Consider the following 10,667-nt stretch of genomic DNA (forward strand, 5'->3'; position numbering starts at 1 on the left):
GTTGTTGATGAGTTGGTTGTTATTCTCAAATGTGGAAAATCACAGTAATAAGGTATGAGAGGGTGTGTCCAAACTTTCCACTGATATACAGTATAATGCAGCCCAGGCGTGTAAAGATCTGCCCACAGTGTGTTTTTATGACAATTACAAAATCCCATTTCTATTGGATGGGTGGGCGGGTCATCATCTTTTAGTGAGCTCTTGCTCTTTTTTTACTGTTCTTAACCGTGTACTAAACATTTCAAACAAGGGCTCCTAAAAGTGTTTTCATGTACAACCTTGCAGTTCATGTAGGATGAACAACAGGCTTGTCAATTTCTAAACCCTCCTTTTGAAATGGCTTTTCATTTCATTACCTTTTGTTCGGCCGGAAGTCGTCAATGGATTTATGCTCAAACCTGCTGGAATGCTGTTGGTTTAGGTGAATCATTTGCTCAGCGTTGGTGGATTTAAAAGGCCAAGAGACTGGAATGGCATGGGTCTAGAAATGTCTCACTGCAGTTTTACTTCCACAATGAGTATGTTATGAATGTTTGGAGAAAGATAATATTGTGCTTTGTCATCGATGCATTTGCAATTCAAATCCACTCACGCATAATGTGCAAGAAACAGTGCTCACAGAAACGATTTGTTTTTTACCTGTGGGTAATATTTTGTGGCTTTGTTAGTGACGTGACGGACTGTGTTGTAGAAAGTGTTTGAAACATCTTGCAGGTGGAGTACATGTTGGTGGAAATGGATGACAAAAATGGAAAAGTCCGCCTAGTTCTGAACGGGAAGGATGTTTTGGAAATCCTTCAGGAAAAGGGTGAAAACATCAACCCCAAGTGAGTAACCTTTCTAAGTGGGATTTATTGTGTGTCACAAACAAAAATTGGTTGAAAAGGTTTAAAACCAGGTCAGATTTATCCATAAGAATATGCATATTTTGGTATCATATTCAGAGTTTTGCTACAGGGTCACTGAAAATAGCAGGTTTAGCTGCAACTGTGTTTAAAAAGAATTTAAAAAAACGTCTAGCCCTTATTGCACCCATTGCTGATTAATTTGAAAACTGGGTGACCCACTTGAACCTCAGCCAGTCAGCCAATCCCTCTTTTATGCACGCGTCTAATCCGTCAACAAGATCGATCGTATCGTTTGTACCTGTACTTCTTGTATTTTTAAACGACGGTTTCATAAGAGTCAATTGAAGCAGTTGGTTTGGACAGCATAAGCTTGATTTGAAGTAGGGATTTGCGATATTTCGATATATTGCACAGCCCTAATTTCAAGTTTGATAAGTTGTTATATAGGAGGTAGGAATGGCCTTTTTATTTTTCCGAACCTGTTTACACGAGCTCATCTGAGGCCAAGTGCTACTGTATAGCTGTTGTAGCTCAGGGGGAATAGCAGCATGCGATGGGAAACGAGAGAGCCGTGGCATTCCTCATTACTGCCTCTCTGCTGCACATACTGAAGAGCGTAGCGCCCCGTCCCAACCAGTGTTGGGTAACTTACTCTAAAAAAGTTATTAATTACTTGTTGCTAATTACATCTGCAACAGTGTAATTAGATTACTGTACAAATTACTCTCTCCAAAAAGTATTTAATTACTTATTACTAATTACTTTCTAAACCTCGACAAGTTAATGAATCATACAAGGATAGACATGAAACGTTCTTTTGATTCTTTCAAATAAATAATACATAACTACATGAATTATTCTGGTCACACTTTAGATTATGGTCCAGTTCTCACTATTAACTATTTTAACTATACTTTTGCCCCAATATACTCCTGATTACTGCTTATTAATACTTAGTAAAGTAGTTGTTGACAATTATGTTTAGGAATTGGGTAGGATTAAGGATTTAGAATAAGGTGTTGCAGAATAAGACATTAATATGTGCTTTGTAAGTAATAGTAAACAGCCAATATCCCAGTAATATTCATGCTAATAACCAACTAGTTAATAGTGAGAATTGGACCCTAAAGTGTTACCAATATTCTTATTAATTCACCAAAGTATTTAAAGTGAGAAGGGTTCATAAAAAGCATGCATTTTAAGGTTAGACTTAAAATTTTGATGTTAAATCCACTATTGTATTGTATTTAAATGTATATATGAATATTACGTTCAATGACATAAGAAGTAATTAAATTACAGAAAAAATAAGCGTAATCCCATACTTTACTTTTTCAAGGGAAAATTAATTTAAATTAATGGAGACATATTATGTGCCTTTTTACAATATGTAATACAAGTCTCTGGTGTCCCCAGAATGTGTCAGTGAAGTTTCAGTACACAGATAATTTATTATATCATTTTGAAAATGCCTATTTTGAGTGGAAGCAGAAACACACTGTTTTTCGGGCCTGTCTCTTTAAATGCAAATGAGCTGCTGCTCCCCGCCCCCTTTTCCAGAATAGAGCTGAGCCATTACAGCTCAGACCTGCTAAAAACAACTGTTTTGGTTCTGATTATCATGTTTATTGAGCTGAAATACGGTTTTCTGAGCGCACACAGCCGAAGCACACGCACAGAAAGCGGCTGTCACAGCATGTGAGTACTAAACTAAGTTCTCATTCACACACAAGTTTACGTTAAAAACACACATGACTTACAAAAACAGTCGGTTATGTCTGTGAAGGTAAACAGCTGCGAAATAAATCGCATGTTCGTTTTAGATCTGTGTGGCAGCAGCAATATACAGTAAATAAATCAATAAAACCACTGCTCTCTTGTCTCATCTGAGGCTGGGACTCTAATAGTGTTCTGTGCTCGTCTGTGCAGCCAAAGACAGAACAGTTAGGATGCTTTGCTCAAACTTTCACCATGGCATTAGAGCTGGTACACCGTTGTCGCTTGCGAAATCAAAATGAGGGTGCCGTGGGTGAAAACTTACAGATTAAGGGCCGGTAATATTATAATAAGATCCCTTTGCCACGTCACCAAGGGAGTGAAATCAGATGCGCTCGTTTTCTCAGACGCTTGCAGAAAAAGGCTTCCCAAAACAAAGTTACTGGGTTAATCTTTTGGATGAAGAGACAAAATATTGATCTCTTGCTTTGTAATGCCTTTTTGTTTGAGTTTTCTTACTAGTTGATTGTCAACCTTGCACATCTGCAGCCACCCCACTCTGTGGAGGCCGGAGTATGGCAGCTACATGATCGAAGGGACCCCCGGGCAGCCGTACGGAGGGACCATGTCGGAGTTCAACACGGTGGAAGACAACATGGGAAAGCGAAGGAGAGAAGCCGCATCTGTGCTTAATAAGAACGAGACTCTCCTCACAGTTACATCATTTCCCAGGTAGTTATATCATCAACCCTTAACTGTAATCCAATAGTAATATCCATATCCAGTCATAAGGATACATTTTTTGAAATTGAGATTTATACATCATCTGAATGCGGAATAAATAAGCTTTCCATTGATGTATGGTTTGTTAGGATAGGACAATATTTGGCCGAGATACAACTATTTGAAAATCTGGAATCTGAGGATGCAAAAAAATCTAAATATTGAGAAAATCATCTTTAAATTTGTCCAAATGAAGTTCTTAGCAATGCATATTGCTAAACAAAAATTAAGTTTTGATATATTTACGGTAGGAAATTTACTAAATATCTTCATGGAACATGATCTTTACTTAATATCCTAATGATTTTTGGCATAAAAGAAAAATCGATAATTTTGACCCATACAATGTATTTTTGGCTATTGCTACAAATATACCCCAGCGACTTCACACTGCTTTTGTGCTCCAGGGTCACTGTCTTTACATGTAGATTCAGGGTTTCGCATTGGGCACAGAACTTTTATTATTATTATATTGTAACAGTTTTCTTGACATAAGATGTTTTTCCTGGTGATATTGTCTTAGTGGGTGACCTTTTTCAGGGCTTAAAGTTCTCCGGCACCGGAAACACAAATTTACCGGGATTTTTGAAAAGTTCCTGTTCACGCATGATTAATGGTAACTTACCGGTAATTTACCAGTACTGTATGTGTGAAAGGGGCTAAACTCTTCCTCTGTATATGCTGTGAAGTTGAATTGCTTAACATTCATCTGGGAAAACAGTGTGCATTATCTCACTAGATTTGTAACGTAAATCATTTATAAACCTTTGTCAACACAGAAGAATACATCAACCTATTTCTAAATATGCCATTTATTGTACATCGCGATTTCAAAATAAAAGTTTCTGAGTTTCCATGTGCCCAAATATTAAAATTGAATGGATTTAAACATCGTTTAATCACCTCTGCAGGTATTTATTATAATACATAATGTACTTAAGTTGGTTATGTTCATATTATGTATAGGCATATTACATTATGTATTTTAACAGTGTTGTTGGATAAAACCATGTAATTACTTGGTTTTGATATTTTATTTGAGCCAATTATTATTGCCTCATTGTTAGTTTATATATAAATAGTCATACTAAAGCTTGGTTTTCACTTAGGTTTATTTGTGTTACTAAAAAAACATCAGAATCTACTATCACATTAGTAGATTACTTGATTACCAAAATAATCATTAGTTACAGCCCTAGATTAGTTAAAATATTTCAAAATCCAACTGCATTGTTTTACTTTTTGTAATTAAAACACAAACATTTTGCCATTGAAGATTTCTTAAAAATAGTATTAAAATATTGTCTTGTTCTAGGGAACCAGGTGTCTGTATTTTGTCTCATCTCGTGAGCTAAGTGTATTGTCACACCCCTAGTGTCGATAAGCGGTGATATAGCTAATAATTTTCCAAGTGTATGATACAGCTTTCATTCTTCAGGTCAACCATATATTCATGAAAAAAATCAGTTTGAATAAGGAAAGCGATAACTTTGCCATAGTATCCTTTCAAATGTTAAAGAAAGTACCCCCGCCCCACCCCTGGAAAAAAGTTCAGTCTCAGTTTTTTTTTTTGCTTAAACCTGGCTGATTTTTGTTTTGATTTTTGTTTCATTTATATGAACTATTACAGCTTTAGCAGTCTTTGCATTGCGTATTGTTGCGGAAAAAGTTCAAGCATTTGCTTCTAAGCACAAAACCCCTGGCTGTTTGAGTGATTTGGGTGTGCCGTATGTGTGTAGATAACATTCACCCTTTACCCCAAACACTTTATTGACCCTGATAAAAGATGCAGGCTTATATTTGTCTTTCCATGCTATTAAATGCAAATGTGTGCATTTCTGAATTGCAGTGCGTGGTTATGTTTTTCTCTTTGTGTTTTGTGTGTTTTAGGTTAGGCTGCCCGGGCTTCACTCAGCCAGAATACAAACCCACACCTGTTGAAAAAGGGGTGTCCAAATCGCTCTTCTTCCCCGACGAGGCCATAAACAGACACCCTAGATTCAGGTGAGAGATCATGTGACCTGTCCTTATTCGTTTCAGTTCCTGAATCCAGCTGAACTCTCTCTGATTTCATGTCGAAATGGGCCGTCGTGAGTCCGGCGGTTTTGCGTTGCAGCTGAAAGTGTTTGAAGTGACGTGTAACGCAGAACAGTGTGAAGTTGTTTGCGTAAGCTGGAGCTCAGAGGCATTACAAGGGGATTATGGGGAGCCCAGTTCAACAGACAATGATCGTTCACATACCAGTAGCCTAGAGCGTTTTACAAAGTACTGCTCATCTGTAGAATTGTTGGTGGTCACTTATATTTACAGTAAGTGAAGGATTTCTGCAAACCTGCACTGTTTGTGCTGCAGACATGAATTGTTTATATTATGGATTTATGTATGGATCCTTTAGGTAATGAATGCATCACTAACAGATCTCGTTTGTTGATGTATTACAGCACTCTGACCAGAAACATACGCCACCGGAGGGGCGAGAAAGTGGTGATAAATGTACCAAGTAAGTGTGTTGTGTTTTTTTTGTTTTTGTAAATGATTGACTTCTGTTTCTCTTGTTGAAAGTCAGTCTTTCTCTGGAAATAAAATGAACAGTGTATGTGGTTTCATTTGATCTACTCCTAATGTGAGTGAATGAGTTTATATTATGATGACCCAGAAACTTGAGCACTACCCAGTGGATACACTGGAGATTTTCTCAACATACTGTTCAGTAGCTCTTCATGTACGCTGAGCAGGTGCGACACGACGAGATTCTAAATACGAACCTGTTATATAATGTGCAGTTACAATAGCGGTCAAAACTTGCAATCATTAAGAAGTCTCTTATGCTCACCGAGGCTACTCTTATTTAGTCAAAAATGCACTAAAACACTGATATTGTGAAATATATTTTCAAATGTATTCCTTTTAATGATAAAGCTGAATTTTCAGCAGCCATTACTCTAGCCAGGTGTATGTTTTTGCATATGGTTGCCATGTTGGGAAGATTAAGTAAACCACTGGACAGAAAATATATTGGTTCATGGTAAAAAAAAACAAAAAACTCTTTATTAGGGGAAATCTGGCAACCACAGCCATTAAAGCTTGTGGAGACTTATCAGTGCAAGGTAATACCAAAGTAAAATGAGACTCTTTCAGGATAATTAACCAGGAGGTAGCCTAAGTATTGCAGACCATTATTCTTACTATATCAAGATAAGCAGAGATCATGATCACAATTAAAATATGATTCATTGTGGAGCCCTATCTGAACTGATTCAACGCTAACCTGAGCCAAATAATGACACCATTGTTTTTTTTAAAGCTGCTTTATAGCAGAATATGAACTGTCTCCATATTTGATTCTGTTATTTTCTTGTTAGTCACGTTGAAGCAGCTTTGACACAATCTGTATTGTATAAAGCTCTACAGTAATAAAGGTGACTTGACTCTGCTATATTGTTATCCTATGTTGAAAACCATTCCTGTAGAACAGGATTTTGGTCAAATGAGATTTCACAGAGGGTGATATGCCGTAAAAGCAAAATCAAATGGCATGGAGAACGCCGCTGTTCATATTGCAGCAAGCTAGGAGAAAGATTTATGTGGAAGACGGTGCTTTTATTGCTCAGTAGCACACTCCGCAACATGTCAAGTCTGTGGTGCATGTGATTATTAAAAACCAAATCAAGATGTTTATTATATTTCTGCATGTTTTCAATTGCTTCTCTTTTTCGACTTGCATGTCCTTAACAGTTTTTAAAGATAAAAACACCCCGTCTCCTTTCGTGGAGACGTTCGCGGAGGACGATGGAGAAGCTGTCCGGGGAGCCCTGCCTGATCACATCTACATGGACGCCATGGGCTTTGGCATGGGAAACTGTTGCCTGCAGGTAAAATGTCTTTTCCTCCCACAAACCTGACCGTTGTTGCCTCTCACTGATTTGCACTGAAGTGACGTTGGTTGACATTAGACCGATGTTGTCCGCCGCTGTCATTGCAGGTGACCTTCCAGGCCTGCAGCATCAGAGAGGCGCGCTACCTTTACGACCAGCTGGCCACTTTCTGTCCCATAGTGGTAAGAGCACACGGTACAACAGAACACGCTGTCCATGTGAAAAGGGTCCAAAAAAAGAACGTAAACTTTGCTTCACAGAACAAATGACAATTAATCACTGCATGTTTATACTGTTAAATTAAGCAATAAGCCCCAAGAAGCCGTGGTTTACAGTGAATTTATAACAGCTGAGGGGCGTTGTTAGGCACGACGTGAAGCGAACCCCCTTAGCTGTTATAAATTCATCGTAAACCACGGCTTTACGGGACTTATTGCTTTTATAAAACGGTTATTCCATATACATAGTAAGGTTTCACAGAATAAAACAGAGCAAATAAAGTGTAATGATGTAAATAAAAACTGTATTCTTCCACCAAACAATGTAGTTCCTCACAAACAGTTGTGGTTTCAACAAAGTAGTTGCTGAGCAACACACAAAGTAAACCAAGGTGTGTGTTTGTAGAGTAATTTACAACACCTTCGAGCGTGGCTCAGCCAATCAGAATCAAGGACCGGAACTATCCGCTTTATAATAAATTGTATGTAGATGTGGGAAAAGGTCGCATGCTTTTATGCATGATGTGGTTGCTTGTAAGAGGGAGATGTGTGGTACACTACCGCATTCAAGAAAATAAAAAAGAATCAAATTACGTTTTAAGATCCCAAACTTTTAAAGGGCGTCTTCTAACTTGACCTTAGTTGAAAATTGACCATCTTTACCACACACGAAGTACTATATAACCCACCCTCATCTTTTTCACATTCCTGTGTGGGTAGCGGTTGTACAACCTTTTAAGATGCTTGTAGATGTTGCACTCAGAAGTTGTCTTTATTGCGGTTGGTGTTTGTGCAGATGGCTCTCAGCGCTGCCTCGCCGTTCTATCGGGGCTTCGTATCAGACATTGACTGCCGCTGGGGTGTGATCTCTGCGTCTGTGGATGACCGAACCTCAGAGGAGCGGGGCCTGGAGGTGACAACGGGATCCCGTCTTCACATTTTTCTGCTTTGGCTGGTGCTGGAGCCGTTGCTCGGATCTGGCCTGTGTTTCCACTGGCCGAAGAGCCAAATGTTACGACATAACCTGCACACAAACAAACAAAAAAAAGATAATAGTCATAGACCATATTCATAAGTAAATAGATTTCTATAAGGAGACAAGAGCTAATGAAAACTGACCTAGGCTGGGTTCCTTGCGCAATGTAAGGAGCAAATTTTGGAAAAAAATTATTTAATAAATAATAAAATAATAGTGTTTTTTGACTCCCAATTCCTTCCACTAATCATACAAGTAATTTTATAATTATAGGCTGCATGATAATAAATAGATCCTCCCAATTCAGTAATGATTACAGACATCAGTCGTCCCAGACTTGTGAATCATACATGGAGTAACAGACAGCCTCTGTTAATCATTTTAAAAGAAAACTAATCCCATCTAATTGATGCCTTTGAGAACTTTTTTTTTTACACACTTTATATGTGACCTGTGCTGGCAAAAACAGTCTGATTGTGCACGGGGCAAATTTTGAGCTACAGGCAAAAAAACTGAAAAACTTTGAGGTTTTCACAAAAATTAAGCCCTTGTCTAGTGATCCCAGTTTTCCAAATAATAATTAAACATCTAAAATTATCTTTATTTGTACGTTTTCTGAGAGGAGAATGTAAAAATAAAATGGCAAATTTTCAAAAAAAAAAAAAAAATTTCATTGTGACTCATTTTGCCAGCAAAGGTCACATATAATGTCTGATGTTATTTAAATATGTAAAAGGAAAAAGAAAAACCTCATCACACTCAATTTTGATCATAAATAATGAAATAGCTTAAGTACAAATGTTTACTGTCAAATGACAATAAAATCTGCATGTATAATAATTAACGAGGCTGTCGGTAGATCTGACTTCTGATGTCAAGAGTTATCAGCCAAGGCCAGTGCTCTCAGAATAGACCAACATATCGGCCAAGCTGATTAATCAGCGGATGTTTGGATATCACTAGTTTTTGAAGTTGAGCTTGTCATGTCGACTGCCCATGTTCTTGTGCGTTTCATAGACATGGTTAAAAATGAATTCTGTCTCTGCAGCCGCTGAAAAACGACAAATTCCGGATCCATAAATCACGCTATGATTCGATTGACAGCTACCTCTCCTGCTGCGGTGAGAAATACAATGACATTGAGCTGACCATCGATGAAGATATCAACAAGCAGCTCCTAGATGCAGGTAAAGAAACAAGCACTGGACACGTCAAAACTGTCTTTGTCCTCTTGTCAAAAGACGCTGCGACCCCACTGTAGACAGCATCATTACTTATAATGGGTTCTGTTTGCTTCTGATGCGACACGGCGCTCGCATGCGGTGTAGAGAATCATTGAAGCAGGCCTCCTGTCAGCTCTGTGTGTAGTATTTTCAAGCGCGCTGTACTGCTCTGTTGCAGGCATTGACAGACTGCTGGCACAGCACATTGCGCATCTCTTCATCCGCGACCCGCTGTCACTCTTCCAGGAGAAGATTCATTTGGATGATGAGAACGAATCGGACCACTTTGAGGTGAAGTTAACATCTGATTTTTATTGTTCTAGCAAATTAAAAAATTGATCAGCAGAAACAAAAGAAAAAAAGAAATGTCAGTGTTTGACCAGTTTTCACTCACTTTGGTTAAAATTGCATGCGTGTTTCAGAACCTTCAGTCAACCAACTGGCAGACAATGAGGTTCAAGCCGCCCCCTCCAAACTCTGACATCGGATGGAGAGTCGAGTTCCGTCCAATGGAGGTATTAAACAAACAGCCGTCTGCCCGCTGTCTGTCTGTGTGCCAAATGATGCAAGCAGACGCGGCTTGACTGGATGTGTGCTTAACAAAGCAGACGTCAGTACTCGGCCACCTACAGTTTATTCAAGCACAGCACGCAAAACTCACAGAATACACACACACACACCGTATAATGTGAATTTTATCTAATATAATGTAACTCACGTAATTATAAAATACAACGTGGACTAAATGTGGACTGGTTTGATTTTATTTTATTTTCATAAGTGACCCTGGACCACAAAAGCAGTCTTAAGTCGCTGGGGTATATTTGTAGCAATAGCCAAAAAATACATTGTATGGGTCAAAATTATCAGTTTTTCTTTTATGCCAAAAATCATTAGGATATCAAGTAAAGATCATGTTCCATATAGATATTTTGTAAACTTCTTACTGTAAATATATCACAACTTAATTTTTGATTAGTAATATGTATTGCTAAGAACTTCATTTGGACAACTTTAAAGATGATTTT

General features: G+C 38.1%; 1 protein-coding gene across 1 annotated transcript in view; it reads left to right on the top strand.

Moving 5' to 3' along the window:
* LOC107570553 (glutamate--cysteine ligase catalytic subunit) overlaps positions 1-10,258 on the top strand; it is an 11,233-nt gene extending 975 nt beyond the window's left edge. The window contains exons 2-11 of the mRNA XM_016256781.1: positions 715-827; positions 3,114-3,296; positions 5,238-5,351; positions 5,789-5,847; positions 7,083-7,219; positions 7,330-7,404; positions 8,237-8,353; positions 9,465-9,603; positions 9,818-9,930; positions 10,062-10,258. Of these exons, the coding sequence (XP_016112267.1) occupies positions 715-827; positions 3,114-3,296; positions 5,238-5,351; positions 5,789-5,847; positions 7,083-7,219; positions 7,330-7,404; positions 8,237-8,353; positions 9,465-9,603; positions 9,818-9,930; positions 10,062-10,223 (1,212 nt within the window). The 3' untranslated portion in view covers positions 10,224-10,258. The remainder of the gene's footprint in view (positions 1-714; positions 828-3,113; positions 3,297-5,237; positions 5,352-5,788; positions 5,848-7,082; positions 7,220-7,329; positions 7,405-8,236; positions 8,354-9,464; positions 9,604-9,817; positions 9,931-10,061) is intronic.
* Positions 10,259-10,667: the final 409 nt, after the last annotated feature.

Source organism: Sinocyclocheilus grahami, unplaced genomic scaffold (genome assembly GCF_001515645.1).
Source record: "Sinocyclocheilus grahami isolate Dianchi unplaced genomic scaffold, SAMN03320097.WGS_v1.1 scaffold1475.1, whole genome shotgun sequence".
Classification (NCBI taxonomy): domain Eukaryota; kingdom Metazoa; phylum Chordata; class Actinopteri; order Cypriniformes; family Cyprinidae; genus Sinocyclocheilus; species Sinocyclocheilus grahami.